This window comes from Acipenser ruthenus, chromosome 3 (genome assembly GCF_902713425.1).
Source record: "Acipenser ruthenus chromosome 3, fAciRut3.2 maternal haplotype, whole genome shotgun sequence".
In the NCBI taxonomy this organism is placed as follows: domain Eukaryota; kingdom Metazoa; phylum Chordata; class Actinopteri; order Acipenseriformes; family Acipenseridae; genus Acipenser; species Acipenser ruthenus.
Genome location: NC_081191.1, coordinates 105,926,308 through 105,949,018, shown reverse-complemented (window position 1 = coordinate 105,949,018; position 22,711 = coordinate 105,926,308). Strand labels below are relative to the sequence as shown.

At 41.7% G+C, this 22,711-nt stretch overlaps 1 protein-coding gene across 1 annotated transcript; it reads right to left on the bottom strand.

The window, feature by feature from the left end:
• Positions 1-515: 515 nt before the first annotated feature.
• Positions 516-10,876, bottom strand: LOC131730488 (uncharacterized). The gene is made up of 23 exons (XM_059020511.1): positions 10,777-10,876; positions 10,371-10,423; positions 10,037-10,129; positions 9,833-9,957; positions 9,582-9,725; positions 8,779-8,856; positions 7,576-7,746; positions 7,350-7,446; positions 6,857-7,080; positions 6,403-6,556; positions 6,032-6,240; positions 5,787-5,904; positions 4,774-4,976; positions 4,397-4,514; positions 3,756-3,925; positions 3,335-3,432; positions 2,961-3,094; positions 2,798-2,845; positions 2,456-2,639; positions 1,856-1,991; positions 1,460-1,547; positions 1,040-1,138; positions 516-652 (listed from the first exon to the last, which is right to left on the bottom strand). Exons 1-23 carry the CDS (start codon positions 10,806-10,808, stop codon positions 537-539), a joined length of 2,892 nt encoding a protein of 963 aa, XP_058876494.1. The 5' UTR covers positions 10,809-10,876; the 3' UTR covers positions 516-536.
• Positions 10,877-22,711: the final 11,835 nt, after the last annotated feature.

The following is a 22,711-nucleotide window of genomic DNA, read 5'->3' as shown; positions in this document are numbered from 1 at the left end:
GTCAGTGCTAGCTCTAAAAACAGGTTACAACTTGCCTCTCCACTAACTAGGAAGGCAATGCTTCCTCCTAGGAGTACATGTTAGTACGGATTGCGAGGGGGGGAATAAAAACTGATTCAATTTATAAACTGCAAAAACGTGGCTTGCCTGTGAACACTGGTAAACTGGACCAAATCATTACACTATGATACCGTTCCCTTGAAATGGCAAAAGGCGTACAGGCATGTAAAAAAAGGTCTAGGTTACCGATAGAGATCTTGTCACCCTCAACCAATGCTTGGGTCACACAAGTTTTACTGCAAACCCTCTTCACTTCATGGCTGAAAACCAAAAGGTTTAAAGCATCATTTAGTGAGGCAACAGCAGAATCCTCTCATGGGAAAGAGTTATTGAAAAAGGACATTCAAAGGTTAGCTGAATAAGACTGCAGGCATCATTTTAGCCATCCAATACCCCAGTTAATTCAGATCCATTGACCGATGCAAATGTGAAAGCTAGCCACACACACGAGACAATTTCACATTCAAAGATTTTTATTAAACAGAAACCCAACATCTCATAGCTTTGGCAGCAAACACTACAACAGCAAGTAGAAGGACTCCCACTGCAACTCCCAAGACTGGAATATAGGGGACCAGAGGAGGAGTCGCACCTGAAAAGTAGACAATGGCAAGCATTAGGACCCTGAGGAAGCTACACAATACCCAATGTGTGCACTGGGGGAAGAGATGCAAGTGTTGGGTAGAAGAGGCAGAGCTAGTTAGCCTGGAGGGCTTCATTTGAAAGCACAGCTACTGGTTACATTATGTAGCGTGCCTGGGACAAGCATTTGTTTGGCTAAAACTTGCAACAGAAGAGGTCTAGAAAAACTACAGCCCCTGCAGGTGCCCTTTTGGCGCCAGATTCCCCTTTGGTGCAATACACAAAGCTTCCCATGCAAAAGCCAAAATGGCAGCAGTTTCCTAACCTTCATCACCATGCAAAGGAACACAGTTACAGGGCAGGCAGGGGATTAGCGTCTTGGTGCTTTACTGCTTACCGGCTGCTTGAACACTGGCAACTTCCCCCTCGGGTACAATTTGGACTGGTCCAGCAGAAATATAGCCTTTGACAGAGTCAGCCAGCTCAACACTGCGGGCTGGAAGACATACCCCAAAAGAGTTAGATCCAAAAAGGAGCAATTGGGAGTCGATAGAACATACAAATGGGTATCATATATCCACTGCAGGAGAGGTCAGATACACCCTGCCTATTTATTTCTTAGCAGACGTCCTTATCCAGGGCAACTTACAATTGTTACAAGATATCACATACAATTACCCATTTTTTACAGTTGGTTTTTACTGGAGCAATCTAGGTAAAGTACCTTGCTCAAGGGTACAATAGCAGTGTCCCCCACTGGGGATTGAACCCACAACCCTCCGGTCAAAAGTCCAGAGCCCTAACCACTACTCCCTACCTGATCTCTTGTCTCCAGCGATACAGGTCTCATTGCAGACACCTGCCTTCTCAGAAGCACAAACCACAGCTAGACAGTGGAAGTACATCTGCAAAACACAAAAAAGGTCAGACGACAGTGTTAGAGCCCTAGTTCAGCCTCATACACAGCCAACCAATATGTCAGCCTATAGAAAGCCATTTCTAGAGCAGGACTGCCCATTTCTGACCTTGGAGTCATTCCACACCAGTTTAAATAGGGAGCTACTTCAGGGTCTAGATGGAGGTTTAAACTATCGTTTGACATGGGAGCTTTCCTCCCCCACCCCAAACCTAGAGTAGATGGCCGTGTATTAACCCGAGGGTGAGAATGCAGATCAAAAGGCTCGGATTGAGCTCACTGAAAAAAGTTACCAACCTGTTGCCACAGGGCATGGTTTGCAACAGACTGAGCCTGGACCTCAAGCCTCTTGAGGTGGTGGGGGCTCTTGGTGAGAGCGCTGGCAGACACTGGGTGGAACCGGGTCTTGTAGGAGTCGCCACTGACCAGGCAGCTGCAGAAAAGGAGGAGACGACATTGGAGGCAATCGCACACTGGGTTTCGTGGCATGGAGCTCGAGGGGTGAAGTACAGGACAAAGGTAGTCATTTTAGGAAACGACTGAATCCTAGCACATTAGGAAGCCTCCAAAAGACTTCCAAGTGTGTTCTACATGCACTTCCCACCAGAGGGAAACTGCCATGGTGTGTGTGTTTACCATATATAGATGAACACCAATCAAGGCAAATGCAACTCATTGCAGAAGTACATGAAGCCAAAGCCCATTGCAATGCTGAAAAGGCCTTTGCCAGGTCACGTCTATCTAGGCATCCAGGTTATCATGCAATGCAAGTCTACAGCATAGCAAGAAAAGTTTAGACCTCTACCAAGCACACATTCTAAAAGCTGGCATAAGTGACAATGAAACTCCAGCTCAATACCATCTGCCTGCTTACTCTCGTCACCCCCACCCCCTTACCCGTCAGTGACCAGGTCCCATTGAGGGGTGGCGTCCAGTTCAGGGGTCTCTGTGGCCCAGCAGTCCCGCAGGACGAGGTGGTCAGCCAGGTTCTGGTGGTGGAGGAGCACAACCTCCAGGAACAAGGGCTCCAGCCCAGACTTGGACACTGGGAACTCCCGATAGAACTGGGAGAAGGTCACATCTGGCAGGAAGGAGAAAGGTTGACTGAGCGCCCATCACTGCTATGCTTTTAAAGCGCATTATGTGTACAGCCACCATTCCTGGTGGGTTATGGATGAAAGACTACAGAACCTGGCCATTAAAAGGTAGGTGGGTATGAAGGGTGTACCAGGTACCAACCTCTTGCTAGACGGGCCTTCAGATTCAGAACGTCTCTGGCTTTGGGGCCTGGGAAATCAAGAAATGGAGTCATAGTAGTAGGTCGATACTGGTAGTCAGGATAAAAGTTGACCAACACTGTCCCGGGACCGGGCAAGTTAAAACTAGGCACTAGAAGCCATACCTCTCTGCTCAGAGCTGTAAGGATAGAACTCCAGGGATCCAAGACTTTTTTTAGAGTAGGGGGCAGGGACAGCCTTCCTTTCAGCTAGCAATTTCATGGTGTCGTTGAGGGGGTAGCGGCAACGGATGGTCAGCCTACGGGAGACACGTTGCAGTAGTATTGGATAAGACTACCAAGGTCTTTAAAATGCAGTTGAAACACATTACTGTACACTACTTGCAATTTGTTAAATGGTTCCTTCAGAGGCAAATCTTCACAGGAAGTATACCATTATCTATTGGGCAGCATGCCCCAAGTCTAAAAAGTCAGTATCAAGAGGTGCCAGTGTAGGCCCATTTCAGGCCTTCTAGAAGTGCAGGACTCCTCATGCTCACCTGTATTCAGAGTCCCTGGTGATGACTGGAGCATTGGCTGGGAACAGAGCTCTGGTATACACTACCTCATTCTCATAGATCAGGTAGTTCTCCACAATCTGAAACATTGCCATATCAAGCCATTAGTACAAAGCACCCCCACCCACTACTAGAAATTAGAATAGCAGCCCCATTTGAAAGAAATCTGTATGCCAATAGCACATTTAAAAAAAAGACACACAAACAGGAGTTGTCACTTGTCAAACATGCAATTTTAAAAACAGTTCAAGGGGAAGCAATCTTGTAGTCTTTACTAGGGCAGACATGCAAGGCTAGTCCACAGCACTTTTAGGGATACGTATTGCATCTAGTACAGTCCACCAATACAAGACCTGTATGAAGGGCTATTGCACGAGTCTACAGCACCATGCGGGAAACCCACCTTGCTCCTGGTCCCACACGTGTTGACAGTGAAGGTGAAGAGAGCCCTGGTTGAGTCAAACTCTTTGGGTTTGCAGGTCTTATCCAGCAGGGTGGTCTTGCTGGGTTCCACTACTGGTATGGGCTCCATGGTGACAGCCACCACCGTCATCACACCATTAGGCATGCACACTGAAGAGAATGGGGTGAAGTTGAAGCATTCCATGAGAACTTGCTGCATGAACCAGTTCAAGATTGCCACACCAAATCGTGTACCAAGTAGCCTCGAGACGATACCTACAGCTATGGCCAAAAGTGCTGCGGAACCCTGTAGAATTAATTTTGCTTCAGGTCAAACAAAGCCTGCCGAATACTAAAGGATCACACTGTGGTGCACGTACTGGTAGAAGCCTTCACCAATATGCATAGAGACCTGACCGCAGACCATTTAGAAGTTGGGCAAGTGGCACTACGGATTGTTGCAAGCAATATGTGATCAGTGGAATACTCTCTATAGCAATGGAGAAGGAGGAGTCAGGTATACGGCTAAAGCATATGTTAGAGATTGCTTAGTCAACACGTGTAGAAAATGGCAAGGCATGGAAGCAGGGAGGTGCAGAGCACCAAGACAGAAAGTCAAGCCCACTTTGGGGAACTACTTACCCAACAGCTGCTTGGTAGGAAATTGACAGCGCTGTACAGCGGACAGCACTGCCACGAGTGTCCCAATATCGATTAGGGTCAGTTCTACTCGAACAAAGAGGCCTCGGAGAGAGATATCCTGGAAAAGAGGGAGACAAGCGACACGGGGAAAAAAAACATCCCAGTTTGATGGCACACCAACAGAGGGGCAGGCTTTCCAACCTAGTCATGCAGGGAGAACTACAGATTTAACAAGGCTCAGGTTTGCTCACACACCTAAACAAAGGAAAAGAAAAAGTCTCAAACCCAGAACGAGAATGTAATCCTACAAAACACCCAGTTCAGCCTCTAGGGAGACTCTGCCAAGTACATTCCTAATGGCCCCCAGAAATGTGTACCTCATAGATGCAGCCGATACTGAAGAGCGGCACCTCTAGAATAAACTTGGTCTGGTTGGTGAGGATGTAGCCCCGTTGAGCCGCCAGCTCAGAGGTAAGCTGGTGTTTCTCAATGTACATGGCCCAGAGGTGGTCCATGTTCCCACGCGTCACTTCAAAGACTAGGCTCTTTTCAGTACAAGAGCCCTTGATCACAGGAAGTACTGGGGAGGAAAGAAGAGTCAAGAGCCTGAAGTGTATGCCAATAAAAAACTACCAACCACACCTTCAGTAATGGTCAGGCGTCGACAGTTCAAGCTTCAGCAGAGTGCTGGCAGTCTTCTTTGGGCAGCAGTGCTTTAATGAACATCATTTCTCTCAAACAGCAAGTGCCAATAGGGGTGCATGTCTGTTAGTGTGGGAGGTGTATGCAAATCCCAAGAAAGATGACAGCATGCTAGCAGCAAACATTTTTCAGGAGGCTTTCAAGAGCTTGCAAACTAGCTCAATTGAAAAAAAGGGGAGACATCTTCATGATGGAATTCCCTGGGTGGGCACACAACCAGTGCACCAATCCTTTGGTTGAGAGACTTGGTCTAGTCCAGGGATGTCAACTCCAGCCCGAGGGTCGCAGGGTCTTCATGCCAAAACTCTCAATTAACAATTGAGATAATTTGTTGAATTATCAAACATTAAGGTCTTTTACAGTGGATGGTTTTAGAAATGCACTGGATTCAAGGTACACTACCTATGAAGCATTGAGGCCTGAAGAGAAGTGTTGAATGTGTCCGGTTAATCATCATTAGACCCATTAAGTAATTTGCTCTTATTGTATTACTTGTACTGTAACACAAGAAATGTATTTGCTTACGATTGTAAGTCGCCCTGGATAAGGGCATCTGCTAAGAAATAAATAATTGAGAGCTCAGGGGGAACGAAAGCCAGAAAACACTGTAGCCCGCCAGGAACAGAGTTTGACACCCGTGGTCTAAATCAATCAGTGCTCAGGGACACTTCCCAGCCCCAATACTTACCGACATCCTTAACCTGACACACAATGGTTGCAGGGTGGAAATAAGGCGCATTCTCAGGGATGATGTTCAAGGTGTAGTTGATATTCAAGGTGAACTCCCTCACACCATTGCCAATATACTGCCAGAGAACAACAAATGGTGTAAAGAAGCAGTAACAGTCAGCAACTGTACTGGAGAATAGACCGGTACAGCTTGGGTCTTAAGCTTTGAGTTCCATCAACATATAGGCATGCTTTCATCCCTACCTTTTGTGGGATGAGTGGGTGGGTGAAGGGGACCTTCAGGACAAAAGACTTGGTGCCATTGGGGTGCTGGACCTCAGTTAGCACAATGCCTTGGTTGATGGCCTCAGGAAGGGTCAGAGGAACCCCATTGATGGTGAAGTTCTTCAGCTCAACATCAGGGTTGAAGATGCCAAGGGTCACTGTGAAGACCTTTTCTGCTGGGATGGTATCTACAAACGCAGGCATTTAGGAGGTTAAGATGGAGGAGGGTTTGCATTACAGATTTAAAGCCAGGGCTAGTGTTTTAGTCCAGGACGTCCCCCACTGCATTACACATTGGCACCACAGCAAGGCCATTAAATGCCATGCTGGAAAGCAGGCAGCGTACTCACTGTTGACAACAAAGGGGGTCTCAGCAATAGAGGGGGTGCGGACTGGCTTGAAAGAACGGTGCTGGGTCGCTTCCCACTGGTCATCTGCCCACTGGTGCTCAAGGTACAGGTCAATGGCGTAGATCCGGTTGTACTGGTTATTTATAACACGACTCTGAAGAGACAGAAGGGCATGGTCACAAGAGTAAAGCAGGAGGTGGACTCCATTAAAAGCATGCAGAACCAAGGCTGGAAAGGAAGGGTCATTGGCCAACGTGTAGATTAAAACCAGGATTTACTCAGGGTCAGCTAAACTTGTCTGGGATATCAGAAGCAGGTGTACTGTCAAAGTGCTCATCTAGAGAAACACCAAGGGCACGCAATCTAGGGGGTAGAGAGAGTCTGCAACACATCCAGAACCTGCCTGGTTGTCAGTGAAGGAACGCCAGAGCTAAACCCCCCCCCCCCCCATTACCTTCAGGTAGCCACCCTCCGCGCCATAAGGAACAGAGATATCTATGAAAGTCTCATTGACTTTCAGTTCATAGTTCCGTCTTCGGATAGTGGCAAGGTCAAGCAGCTTCCCCTCCACACCCATGGCAATACCCTTGTCCTGGAACTTCTCTATATGCAGGACCAGTGGAGTGAGGACTCTGGGTGCAACCCAAGCCAAATGTGTACCATCAAAAGTGCCAAGATCTAGGAGGGAAAAGACAGTTGGATTTAAAAACTTGTATCCATTAGGAATTTCTGTATAAAAGGAAGTGCAAGCAGATGGCAATCAATATGGCCATGATCATGGCCCTTGTTTGTAGAATTCTGTAGTGCTAGCATGCAGAGATGTTCCTTTTGTAACCTAGTAGAAGTAACTGCACTAGTAATTGTCCAGTTAAAAAGAGGACCACACCATGGCAGTCGTTTTACATGGCCTCTGGACCATGGCAAGATAGCCAAGCTTTAGATCTTACTCTTGGTACAGGCAGCAGAAGTGTCCACCAATAGCAGCATCCACCTTTGCTTGTAGAAGACAGTTGCCCGGATTGCTTCCACTTGGATTCCATTAACCTGGAAGAACATAGCATGAACTCAGGCACAGAAGCAATACAAGTGTGCTTGGAGACACCGATGGAGCAATATGGAACTCTGCTAAAAACAGAACCCGATATTTTAATAGTGCTTTTGGAGAGGTCTTACTGTAAGCATTTCTGATTCCGGCATGTTATAGGGCGAGCGGAAGAGGATCCTACTGGAGGTGGAGTTGATCATGTAGCCCCGAGACTGGGCCACGGAGGCATTCATGGATTTGGCTGGCTGTCCGGTCTTGTGGAACACAACCTGCCACACTGACATGATAGCTTCCTGGGCCTGGAACACAGGAGAGACAGCAGCTGGTCAGAAGGTCTAGGGGCTAGTCTGGTTTTATGGGACTGGGGTAGGAGGCAAGAAGCCAAGTTGACTGGGAAAGTGTGGAGTGATTTTAGCTAGACAAGTTATGAAGCTTAAGACAGTTCACACTTGCATAGAGTAGCAGCAAGTCACAAGCCTGCATAGAAGACAAACTAGGACTGAAACATAGGCACTTAATATACACCTAATTAGGACACTGTTGTGCACGAGAGACCAATCGATGGGGAGGTCCAAGTGTGATGGTCTAGTTGCTACAGAACTCCGCTGCTAGTGAGGGATTGATGGAAACAGGACTCCACAGCAATACGTTGATCAAGTCCCAAGGCCTCACTTGGTGCCCTTCTTGCAAGCCCATCCTAATAGGCCAACGTGCATGGTCTTGCAGGAATGGCCACATGTTGCTTATGTCACAACAGCTTTCTTGCACAATGGGAGAGTCATGCCTTATTCCCCAGACCCAAGCCCAATTAAACATTTGTGCGATGAACTTGGGCGGCATGTGGCTTCTAGGGCTCGGGAGACCACTGAACAGGCAGATGCTTATCCAGGCATGACAAGAGGAATGGGCCAGGATTCCACAAGACAACATCCGAAACCTGGTGCAAAGCATGCGTACTGCTTCCAACAGTGGCCACACACGCTAGCCTGTGACTAGCATAACTTCAGATGGTAAAATATCAATTGTTGGTCAGCACAGTAGAGTCACTGCACAGAGACATGTCATTTTATCCCAATATGAGCGATACATTTGATGCTCATTCATATATATGGCAGCATGAGCATCAGACATCATGTTATTAAAAGATGAGCTATACCTTTTGTTAAATTAGAAATATAGGACAGGTTGCAGAAAGACACAAGCCAATAGCCCTGCTCACAGCAGCCAACAAGATGCTACTGCGAGCTGGATAGCAGCTTGTAAGCACCCTATACAATTGCCATGCTGCATGAACATCTTCAGACCAAAACAGGAGTGGCTTTTAAACTTACTGCAGGGAGAGCAGCGTGCCAGTCTTCAGTATCCATCCCCTCCTGAGCAATAACTGGCACATTTCTCCTTACAGATATCTAAAGATGACAAGGGGATAACGTTATACAATCATTTAGGTTCAGACCTCCCTATAGCTTAAAGACGATCTAGCAGCCCGTCACTTTACAGAAGTAGATGGCTAGATCAGCCAAGAGGAACCCTGTTACAGGTACTGGGCTCAAGTCACAACCAGCTAGAATTAAGCCATGCAGCAAGAAATCTACTGAGAATTTGATACAAGCTTCTGAAGGAGTACAAGGGACAACTGTAAAACAATCAGACACTGCATTTTAGCAACACCAACAGTGGCAGGTTGCAGTTGTTGCCTGGGTTTGGTAGAGGACTGCACATCCAGATTGTGTATTGTTACTAGAGAAACAAACAAATGCACAAAGAATCAATAATTCACCTTCAGTTTAATGCTGTAAATATAAAATGCACAAATATGGGAAGCAAAAAGGCAATGCACACCAATTTGGATTTCTAATCCAAATAAATTCTACAATACTTGTAATTCAATTAGTGTTTGGTATTCTGTCCTAAACCAGTTTCAGTTGCAACATGTTGACAAAATAAGATATGGGGAAATATTGGTTGAATTAGAGTATTGTTTTATTAACTGGTACCACAGTGGCACAAAAAGGTAGTTTAAAAAGAAAAGAATCTGCAGAAGGATAATGGACCAAAGGGTGAGGCATTATTGTGGGCAATGTATTATAGCTAGTGGGAGTACAGGTCAAACCCAGGACTGGAGAGGTCTTACCTCCATGTAGTTCTCTTCACAGACGATTTCGCGGGGGTACCACTGCTTGGTAGTACTGCACGTCATAGAGAACGGGTAGTAAGTCTCTCTGCTGAACTGGTCGATGCGAACGAAACGGAACCTCAAGCTAAACTCCGAATCACTCTAAAAAGAGAGAAAAGCCATTAGTTTACAAGGCGACACTGTCGCTTGTAATAATGCTGGCATACATACGGAGCTGGCCGTGTGAAGTGTGACCGCACAGGACTCACATTGCTGGAGACGTGACAAGCAAAGAAAGAAGCCCTGAATATCAGGTCGCCGGGGATATTAACAGAGTAGGTAAAGCCACAGGATGCGGCGTATCTATTGTCCAGAGGGTGAATGCCGTCGTTACCTAAACACAAAAAAGGCTTAATTGTATGTTGAGGCATCCTACAAATACAAGTTCCTGTTACCGATCAAATCATATTTACCAATGATATCGAAGCGAAAGTTCCCTCCAATTAGGAAGTTTCTTTTCGTCGTCATCCAGAAGTATCGGTCCCGACACTCATTAACAAAGGTCCCTGCGGGCAAAGAGACAAGAGACTTACTCTCACTTGCAGTGGTTCAATAACTATTCAGAGAACTAACCGGTTTTAATGACGAACACAACGTTGGTTATGCGGCAGATACAGTGCGCTTTTAAAAGAGCAAGACCGTGCTAGGGCAGAGACAACTCGTAACATTTCGGACAAAACTTCCCGTTTAAGCAGGTCAAGTGGCAGCTACAAAAGACCACGGAACAATCAAATAAACGCCACTTACCTGGTGGCGCTTGCGCCTTCGCATCCAAAGGTAACAGCATACACAATACAACTCTGAGGATGAAAAAAATACATGCAAGAAGTGTTATTCAGACACACGCTGTATCCTACACAAACTCGGGTGTACTCAAGACACTGCATACCTTTACACGGCAACGCAAGAACAAAACATATAGAAATGAAATACAGCAACGCAAAGTCATTGTATTTATCTTGCTCTTAATTGTATTATTACTTGTACTGTGATACTTGAAATGTATTTGCTTATGATTGTAATTCGCCATGGATAAGGGCGTCTGGTAAGAAATAATAATAATAATAATAATAATAGTAATAACGCAAGCATCTAAAACCGCGTAGCCATTAAAGACATAAACAAACCAAACACTATAACACATCAAACTCACCCTAAAAGGAGTTTACAATCCATGATACCCATCCTTCGTGCCAAAGCCAGCCACCAACCCACAAGCTGCACAGTGTATATTTATACTAAAGAAACCGATATACTCGCTTGCTAGAGTAAGACTGGTTACAGGATTATAAAGCCGCCTGAATTAGCTTGCAACCAATCGGGGCGGCAGCACGTGAGTTTAATAATCCGTTTATTGGAATGATCTTAATTATTGACAAATAGGAGCGTGTTTATCATTTGCCCCCTCCCGAGGCAAAGCCGAGGAGTGTTGGGTTAATCTTCAGAGGGTTTTGATTACAACAACGGTATTTAATAATATAAATACACATAATACAGTAGCGCTAAGTAGCGTGCAATTTATACCGTTTTACTATTTCAGCCGTGAACCAGTGTTTCACCAAAAGGTTCACTGATCCGAATCACCCGCAGCGCTTCATACTATAGTGCCACCTAATGGTAGATCTGCACAACCCAATGTCTTTAAAGCTAAGGCATTACCAAAATGCAACCGAACCATCAATAATAGTGACATTGTGGACAACTGCACCATTAGTTTACAGCGAAGGCAATAACCCGTAACATATTTTTGATACACATTATTAAGCAATTATTAATGCTCTCAGTTACTGTATCTTTTGAAATGTTGTTTCACTAAATGGTAAGGCATCTTGATCTCTTTGGAGTGCTTCGTAATCCATTGGTAGTAATTTAAAAATGTAAAATGAATATTGTAACGACCCCGGTGTAGGACGCCCAAAACACTCCAAAAAGACTAGTGTTTTGAATGTAAATTGCTAACACACTGAGTGTAACGAGCATACGTTCAAAACACTCTGCTGCGCTTTGAATTCACGCTCACACTAAAGGCCGACACTTCACAGCGGGGCATCTGGTCTGGGTGTACTGCCCCCGGAGGACTCGGGTCCGCTGTCCGAAGTTGGAGAGCAAATGGGTGGGGCCCTGCGAGGTACTCAAGCGAGTGAGTGAGGTGGTGTACCGCCTCCCCCGAGGCCAGACCCCGTCGGCGACCTTGAGTAATTCCCCCGCCTTTACACCCACCGGCGATCCGGAAGCCCTATCCCCCGCCGGACGATTGCCAGCACAGTGGTCTGTATCGGGAGAAGGGAGTGATTGGGTGGGGGTGGGGGTGGGGGTGGGGGTGGGGGGGGGGGTGCTGTGCAAGAGAGTGACGGAGAAAAACGTGCTGAGAGACTGACAATCGTGGGAGACCTATCGGGTAGCGGAGGGACACTGCCTGAGAGTAAGGTGCTAGTGAAAAGGATTAGGATACAGACAAGAACCGAGAGAAGGATACGGAACAGGGTCGAGGGTTTATAGTGGGCTTTCTTGTTTTGGTGGTGTGGTCCTGGCCCGAACAGTGGCCGTTAGCGTGTCACGCAGGGCAATACAAAGCTCCACAGAGTGTTGCGTCTGTCATTCTTAAAAAAAATATTAATTAAGTTCAGATATAGCGACGCCAGTCATTTCACTTTACTGTAACAACATACACACAGAATGTAAGCCTACCAGCAGAGATTCAGTAGCAAACCCTAGTGGAAATTCCAACAGAAAATGTTCAACTGGTTTCTACTGGTGACCTGTGGCAACTGGTTTCAAATGGGTTTCTGGACAACTGAACTGGTCTACTGGTTTGGGTTGGAAACAGTAGCTCTACTGGTCTGTACTGGTACTGGTCTCCCAGTAGCTCTTTTGGTTTACCAGTACCTCTACTGGTCTGTAGTTGCACTGGTCTCCAAGTAGCTCTACTGGTTTCTACTGATACTGGTCTCCCAGTAGCTCTACTGGTTTTTCTGTACCTCTACTGGTCTGTTCTGGTCTCCCAGTAGCTCTACTGGTTTTTCTGTACCTCTACTGGTCTGTACTGGTCTCCCAGTAGCTCTACTGGTCTCTACTGGTACTGGTCTCCCAGTAGCTCTACAGGTTTTGCTGTCGTTTTGCAACTGCTCTCATTTGTTTAAATCTGTTGCAGATTTTGCCCTCTGTGCTCCTGTCCTTTAGCTCTTCTGAACCCCAGACTGCTACAGCAAGCTCTTTGCAAAAAATGGAATCTTTGCTTGCCTTGGAAATCCATATCCATTTTTCTTCTGGCAACCAAATGCCCTCTCCAATACACACCTTCAACACAATTATAGAGAGGGACAATATTTTGTAAAAGAACATCAGTTTTAACATTTAAATATTAATAGATTGTTACATAATATAAACAACTTCATCAAATAGTCTTGGTACAGGGTTTAATTTTGAATTATAGTATTGCCTCAGTATCTTAGAAACAAGCTTGTCCTTTCTTCTATGTAATTGGATATCGTGTAAAGCTTAGCTTACTTTTCTATCAATGCAATCAAAAGGAATATATTGCGATTCCTTTGAAGCTGGAAATTCATGGACAGCAATAGGTTTTTCAGATGTTGTGGGCTCTGACTCTGGAAAAACAAAACAATGAACAAAACATGTTACTAGAAAACAAACCTGGGGCCAAGTACATGTAAATACACCCCAGCACATTTATAAGTACAAGAAGGCCAAGCAGTATAAAGAGTACATTTTTTTTTTATTGATGTGCTCAAGTATGACTAATAAGAGTACATATTAAAACGTTTTGGTGGGTAACTGGAGAGAGTATGTTGAACAACTATATAAAATAAGCTACTTTGCAATGGCATCATGTCAATGACCCAAAACATAACAGATGTACTTAAATTCTGAGCAAAATAGGAGGGTTACATGAAATAAATTAAACTGTAAACATAAATATAACTCTTACCTCTTGGAAATCTGCTAAGCAAGTTGCTCTGCAACTTAATGTTGAGGTCCCTCAGGGTTCTGTTTTCAGTATTTAGCGTTTGATTTTCTTTTCTCAACAGTGACATTTCTTCGTCCATATTCCTCTTTTGTTTTTTTAGGATTTCATAGTTTTTTTCTGTTGCATTATATTTTTCTTTCATTTCTTTAAACAGTTTGGACGGTACCAGGTCTACGTCCGAGTCGTCAGAGCTGCTGGGTTCTATTTCCTCCCCATAATCCTTTTTCGTCCGCTTCGGCTCTTTGAATAGAGGATTTCTTTTCCTTGCCTTCTTTTTTATTTCTAATATTTTCGACATTGTTTGCTTCTGTGCCTGAAAGGTTTTTCTTTTTTGTTCCTGCTAAAATGTATTTAGAAATATATCAATCGATCTTTATTTTATAGAGCGCCTTTCATAGTGGACCACAGCGTTTTACAAACGCACTGTCGCCTACAAGAAACCATTACAGATAAAACACATATTAAATAAAATAATAAATACCTAATGCACAGTATACAAGAAACCATTACAGATCAAATATAAATATATGGGTTTCTAATTACTATTATTATTTATGTTTTTTTTTTTGTTTTTTTTTTACATATTAAGATACTTACCATTGAATGTTTCATTGCGGAGATTTCCAGATCCAGATTTTTAAAACATTGATTTTCTTCGATTTCTTCATCATGGTTAACCTTGGGAACATGGATTCGTTTTCCACTGGAAATTTGTTTCTTTAAATCCTTCTCGTCATCTGGAAATGTTTATGAGACAATTCAATATGGCCTAGTTCTTACATAGAATGCCATCTTTGCAAAAAGTTATTCATTCGAAATTGTATTAATATCCTTTATCAAAATAATTGTCCAAACGTGTTTTCTTTTCACAAGTATCCTAGTTATTTTTTATGTTGTCATTATGTTATTAGCCTACTTTTACTTTTAACCTCGTTGTCCCATTCACCCTAAATAAAAAAAGATAAAACGTCCTTACCTGACAAGTAATAGAATTTGTCCTTTATAATAGTTATTAGAACTAACCAGATGTTGCTTAAGTTTATGCTTATCCTCTGGAAGTTTTTGTTGGCTTTCAGTCCAGTAAATCTGGTAAATTTCCTTTCTGTCAAAATCTTTAGTCGTTTCAGGATTGAAGTCTCTAATAAAAGACTACGACAGCACGTACATCATCTTCAGTGTATCTGACAAAAGCGAACACCCCAAATTACCAAGAAAAAAGTCAAATTACAATTTTCACAGTAATAGTTACATTATTTTTAAATACCATTACACAGAGGTAACATAACTTACCTTCTAGCCTTTAGCGAAGATGAACCGGTCTGAAAATTCCAAATCTTCTCGCGCAGCTGTTCAAATTTTATTGCAACTGTAAAGCTGCATCAGTAGCGCGCGTGTAACAACCATTAACCGACAACGGGGAATGACGACAGAGACAAGAGGAGCCAGCGGTTTCGAGAAACTTCCAAAAGGTATGTTAAACCAAAAATTAATCACAATACTTAACAAAGTATATAGTGTATTAAAACTTAATACCCTTTTGTTTGTAATATTTTTAGTATTTTTTATTATAAATTAATAGTTTTTTTCTCTTGTTATTCATAATTGTTAAATGAAAGTAAACAAAAATATTGTATATGTTTCAGCAGAATTAAAAAATGGAAAGGCCTTCAAAATATAAAATATATTTAGAACCTGGAGTAGAATATTACAGGCCGCGCTCAACACAGTGGCTGCATGAAAGAAAACATCATATTGCTTTATCAGAGGTGCCTTTGGTAAGTATCCATTCATTAGTTTTGCATGAGTTATAAAACAGGAGTAGCAGTTTATTTCACATTTCAAATTGATTGCAAGTTGTCTGTAATGTTTTCTAGTGATAACATCCTGTTCTCCCCCCCCCCCAAAAAAAAATAAACAAAACAAACAAAAAACATAACGTTATTACATGTATTCTGCCTTTATTTAACAGACTGAGAATGATGAAACTATAGAACAGTTAGTGGGAGATTCTGACAGACTCTCAGGCAGCAGTTGTTCTACGGTAAGAAACACCATGAATATAACAAACAGTAATGCATAATATAGTGTAGCTGGGGTAACTGCTGCCGCTGCTCCGGGACTCATACCTGCAACTGGGTCTGGGTCTGCCGCTTATTATGTGAAAACTAAATTATTCTTTATAAAGCCAACACTTTAATTTTACTCTTTTAAAATACATATTTTACAGATACACTCTGGAACAGAAGACATAACTTACAGCCACAACAGTGAAGAACTGGCTTATGAAGTAAATATTCAAGACCTTCCTGATGAGTTTGATGAACCAGACAGTGATCAAGAACACATGTCATCTGGAACAGCGGTAAACGTGGAAAGTCCTGGTCCTGGTTTCTCAAATGATCCCTTACATATGTTGGGGTCAAATCCAGACCTGAATTTCAAGAAAAGAGAAAAAATGCCCCCAGTGTCACAGTGTTTGTAACTTAGACAACTTGGATGAAGGAAATTTCTTTATAAGTGTACCACTTGCTCCTCAGATTCAATGTTTACTAGAAAAGCTGGAGGGTACTGATGTGTTGTCGTATAGAATGTCCAGAAAAATGACTAACCGTGAGTCTATATGTGACATTTATGATGGCGAATGTTATAGGCAGATATCACAGCCTGGAAAAATTTTAAGTAAACCAGAAAACTTTTCGTACAATTTCAATTGTGATGGTAGTTTGGTGTTTAATTTATCTTCCTTCTCTATATGGCCTATTCAGATAATGATTAATGAACTACCTCCCAGTGAAAGGGGTAAACATTTGATTTTAGCAGGTTTGTGGTTTGGCAAGGGGCATCCAAATATGGATATATTTCTTGGGCATTTTGTAGAAGAAGCCAAAATGCTTACAGAATTAGGTGTAAAATGGAGGAAAAAGGACAAGACCATAGTAACAAGTAAAATTGTAGGTATTTGTTGCTGTGTAGATTCTGTAGCAAGACCTGCCATGCAAAATTCTACACAGTACAATGGATACTTTGGTTGCAGCTGGTGCTATCACCCTGGTATGTTGGTTTCAGGGCAGGTCAAATACCCAGTTTCAGAAGTAGAGTATGCAGATAGGACAGACAGGGGAATGCTGAATGACATGAAAACTGCATTAAGAGAAAGGATTATATACAACGGAGTTAAAGGTCCTTCTCCCTTAATTAATCTTCCCTACTTTGGAATAGTCTGGGGCTTTACTCCAGACTACATGCACTGTGTGCTCTTGGGTGTTACACGGCAACTTACAGAGCTGTGGCTTCAGTATGCAAACGAAGAATGTTATATAGGCTCACCATCATGTCTAGCTGTCATAGATTCAAGACTACTTAGCATTAAACCACCGCAGAATATGGCACGATTACCAAGATCAGTAAAAGACCGAAAGTACTGGAAAGCATCTGAATGGAGAAATTGGTTACTATTTTATAGTTTGCCCTGTCTGAAAGGAATACTGCCAGAGAGGTATCTGAAGCACTTTGCACTTCTTGTTGAAGCAATTTATCTTCCGTTACAATCTCCGATTTTACCTCAAGATGTGAATAATGCTGATATTCTCCTGCTCGAATTTGTAGTAAAGCTGCAATCATTATGTGGTGAAGCTAACATGACATCAAATGTCCATCTTTTGCTTCATTTGGCAAAAAGTGTGAAACTCTGGGGTCCACTGTGGGCACATTCAGCATTTGTTTTTGAGTCTGGTAATGGTAAATTATTACAATTAGTGAAAGGTACAAAAGGTGTAGCTAAACAAGTCGCTAACAAATTTCTGCTTTACAAAGCAATTCCATTATTTAAAGAGATCCACAATATTAAAACAAGCATTGCTGAGTTCTGCACAAAATTAACAGATTATCCAGAACTTCAGGCTTCTGATACAAGCAATGGAATAACACTACTGGGTCCAGGCTATGTACAAAGTAGTTTAGGACAGGAAGAGCAGACACTATTCAGAGAAGCTGGTAAAGAGATACCGTCGACTTTGGTTGTTTACAGCAGAATGGTTGTAAATGGGCAAAAGTATGAAAGTAACAGGGCAAAGAATGGGAGAAATAATAAAAATTGCTAGAAGCAATGCCACCATTGAAAATGAGATTACTATATTTTTAAAAATGTTTGATATAGAGCAAAGACAAGACATTGCCGGTATCATATTACAATGTGTTCAGAATACAAACGAGCACGACTTCTTGTACCGAGTGCAACGGATATTGTATGTAAATGTATTTTCATTTGTTTTGGTCAGACTGCATATATTTGCAAATTTCCAAATGTATATGAGAGGGACTAAAAAGTGTAGGGTAAATGTATTCTGTAAGCCCACCAAATCTAGTTTACACATGTCGTCCATGTGTGTTCCAATTAAGCCCATATATACAGTGCCCATCGTAAGTATTGGGACAGTGAAGTCAGAATTGGTATTTTTTTCTGTATACTGGAGCAATTTGGATTTGAAATGAAAAGATGAATATGAGGCAAAAGTACAGAACGTCACCTTTTATTTTAAGTGTTATTATTCTAAAATGGTAAAACATATATGCACAGAAATACCCAGAAATAAAAGGTGACATTCTGTACTTTTGCCTCATATTCATCTTTTCATCTGAAATCCAAATTGCTTGAGTATACTGCAAAAATACAAATTTTGACTTCACTGTCTCAATACTTACAGATAGTGCAGTGTTAGAGAATACAGCTGTGAAATGTCAAGGAATCAATTCCACTAGATGCTCACAGATATCTGTGAAGTTATGGGACCACTCAGCTCTGATAATAAGTGCTGGTGGGGGTACACTTACCCTGATATATTAAGACGCTCCCTGTCATTTATTTCTTTAGGTATCCAGACTGAAGATTTCATTAGTTACCATTACATTTTGTGATAGAAAAAGAACCTTGGTAGAACCTTGTTTTGGTATTTTTTTATTTACATATTTTTTACTTGTTTGTTATTTTAACCTCTCATAGACTAAGAGAAAAGGTACATTTTAAATTGTAATATGTTTTCTATGCAATGTTATTGTGATATGTTAAAAAAAACCCAGCAATTCTGCAACCTGTTCATCAGTCCATTGTAAATGAATTGTAAAATAATATATACTGTTTGTTTTTTCATATTTTTAACTGTGACCAGTTTTTATAAAATATTAATGGAATGACTAGATTTTGTACTTTCTTATTGTTCTTAACATAATTAAACAAATATAATATCAGAAATTAAGTGTCCTTTTCTTTTTAAACTTCCATTGAAAAAGAGGTAGCTAAGGTAAGACACTGTATTCATTTCTAATACATTATTTTGCTATAATTTAGAATTTTGAATAAAAGCTTACACGAGTAAGATATTTATACTCAAATAGGAGCCTATTATTGTGGATGCAGACACATACTACTATAATTAGCTACTATCAGTAGCTTGCAATTACACCGTGTAACAAAATGTATTTATTTATTTTTGGTTCCTGGGTAGTAAGTGTTATTTCCTAATAGCTGATGCCTCAAATGTATAGAAAATGGCTATTATTCCCCACAAACTTTGCTTTTGTGACCAGGACAGTGATATTTTGAAACTTACCTATTTCCAATGAGAAAACGGGCGAATGTGTGTCTTTTCGTTCACATAAAGTCAGAAAAAAACAACATATGAATCCAAATTAACATGTATTTATACTAAAGTAAAAACCCAACTGTATAAATGGGTAATTGTATGTAAAAATAATGTGATATCTGCTAACAATTGTAAGTCGCCCTGGATAAGGGCGTCTGCTAAGAAATAAATAATAATAATAATAATAAAGTAATACAAAAATGACTACAAAAGATTTAGAAGTGAGTAGTTTTTCGAGATTTACGATTATACTGTAAATCACTTTCACGAATCAGCCCCCAAATGTAGTCTCCCATCATGTTCCCGTTATACTGTCCTTGGTAGCGGCGTTCAAAGTCCAGTATATCCTGGTGGAAGCGCTCGCCTTGCTCCTGCGAGTACGCTCCCATGTTCTCCTTGAATTTATCAAGATGAGCATCAAGGATATGGACTTTGAGGGACATCCTACAGCCCATTGTGCCGTAGTTCTTCACCAGAGTCTCAATCAGCTCCACATAGTTTTCGGCCTTGTGATTGCCCAGGAAGCCCCGAACCACTGCGACAAAGCTGTTCCAAGCCGCTTTCTCCTTACTAGTGAGCTTCTTGGGGAATTCATTGCACTCCAGGATCTTCTTTATCTGTGGTCTGACGAAGACACCGGCTTTGACCTTTGCCTCAGACAGCTTAGGGAAGAAGTCTTGAAGGTACTTGAAGGCTGCCGACTCCTTATCTAGAGCTCTGACAAATTGTTTCATAAGGCCCAATTTGATGTGCAGTGGTGGCATCAGCACCTTCCGGGGGTCCCAGCCATACTCATGATACTTCAAGGCGTCCAGCAAGGTCTTGATGCTGTTGTAATCCTCTTTGAGGTGCACCGAGTGAGCCAGGGGAAGAGACGGGTACTTGTTACCATTATGGAGTAGCACGGCTTTGAGGCTCCTGGATGAGCTGTCAATGAAGGACAGTATAACGAGAACATGATGGGAGACTATATTTGGGGGCTGAATCGTGAAAGTGATTTACAGTATAATCGTAAATCTCGAAAAACTACTCACTTCTAAATCTTTTGTAGTCATTTTTGTATTACTTTAGTATAAATACATGTTAATTTGGATTCATATGTTGTTTTTTTCTGACTTTATGTGAACAAAAAGACACAAATTCACCCGTTTTCTCATTGGAAATAGGTAAATTTCAAAATATCACTGTCCTGGTCACAAAAGCAAAGTTTGTGGGGAATAATAGCCATTTTCTATACTTTTGAGGTATAAGCAATTAGGAAATAACACTTACTACCCAGGAACAAAAATTGTGTTACATAGTGTTCTCTTTATTTGAGAGATCTACTGCTGCACTACTCACCAGTAGAGATACTGCTGAGTAGTGCAGGAGAGTTCATACCAGTTGGGACCCATTGATGAAATGGACTAATATACCATAGACCAGTAGAGATCTACTGGAGAGTAGTGTAGACCAGTTCATACCAGTTGAGACCCATTGATAAGGTCTACTTGTGAGTAGTTCATACCAGTTGAGACCAATTGATACGTTTACTGGTGAGTAGTACAGACCAGTTCATTCCAGTTGAGACCAATTGATAAGATCTACTGGTTTCAACTGGAATTTTTCTGCTCACGGGCCAGATCATTTTGTGCGTGAGCGTGCTTGCGAGCGCACAACATGCTAGACGGATTAAAAAAAAAAAAATCACATATGTTTTCTTCTTGTTCAGATTAGTTTGTATAGGTTGTTTCGCTCACTAAGCTACTAACAACCAAACGAGCAAGATGGGCTGAAATGACCACCTCTCGTTTGTAAACTTTAAGTAGCACGAAGTGGTTTAAAACGTCATATGTAATTTAGTGGGTGTAAAGAAAAACACAGAGTTTCGGTTTTGTCACTTGCACTTAACCCTGGTTTTACCATTTTGTTTTTCAAAGTCAGCGTAACGCTATGCAACACAGTCCGTATAATTACTGTATGAACACAGCCTAAGTTTTAAATGTTTACAAAACTCGACAATGTTGCCGAATTTGTCATTCAAACTTGTTTTGTTTTAATCAGTTTTGTCTGCTTGTTACTTTTTTCAGCCAACACATTTAAATGACCCTTGTTTGTTACATTTTAGAAGACTGTTTTAAACGTTACAATGTAAATGTTGACTCAGTAGCTACCATTAAATGTTTCAACCTTGGTGACTTTCTTTGATGCGCTATTAATTTTAGGCAACTTGCAATAGAAATGTTATATATATATATATATATATATACACACACACACACTGTATATATATATATATTATATATATATATTTACATGAGACATGTACTTTGTATATAGGTATATAAATGTCAGTTGCTATGGATAAACGCATCAGCCAAATCAATTAATATGACGTAATTTTCTAGCTTGCTATTTATACATTTATGTATTCATTTCTACATTTATTTAAATTATTTCTAAATGTATTTATGCCTCCTATGTATTTGTTTAAATTGTTTATTTCTACCAAATAAATCCCTTTATCTTTAATTTAACGAGGAACTACAATTTATCAGAGATTTAGACAAGGAAGCTACATGCCACTCGTGTACAATTCCATGCTGTGGTATCTACCAAACAAACAGGAAACTAGAAATTTTCAAACAGGAAATCGAACATTCCTAGAATCGCGCAGAACTTTCAGCAAAAGCTGGTCAGGCTCGGATGCAAGCTTAAAAAATAAAACGCATTTCAACAACTGCGCAGTGGGCCAAGGTCGTGTGCTCGTCAAGAACGTCATGTTGCAAGTTCACACCACGTATTTTTTTCTGCGATGTGCCGTTTTAAAACAAATGGTTTCATATAAATGGTGTGGATATCAAAGCGCTTGCATTCTCTGGTTTATTTTGACGTTGATCAACATGTGGAATCAGTTATTTAGCTTTTCTGTTTGAAAAAGTCGCTACACACCCTTAAGAAGTAGACAGAAGAGGAAGAATAACAATGTTACCTTAGTTTGACGACTTCTATCGCATTGTGTACAAGAGGCATGTACGGTTTTATTCCCCCCACATTTGCTGTAAGGAAGTTTCAGACTTTTGATACTGGTACAGATGGGAATTCTAAATCATTTAGTTTTGCCGCTGCTACATGGCAAAAACAGCTAAACTCTTTGCGCTATACAGAGATGCTTGGTAGTTTCAAACAAGTTTTTCTAACTTGTACATTTGAGAGGAACGGTAGTTCCTCGTAGAATGGATAGACAAAATACACAGCCCCTCCCTGGATTTGAACTAATAATTAACCATTACAGCAGTCCTAGTAGCAGGTTCCCAAGACACATTGGCTTTCCTCCCCTCCTTTTCTCTAGGGCAGTGGTTCTAAACCCTGGTCGTTTTGGTTCCAACCGAGCTCTTAAGGGTTCAATTAAGTACTTGAGAGCTCGGTTGGAACAAGACACACCAGGACAGTGGGTCCCCAGGACCAGGGTTGAGAAGCACTGC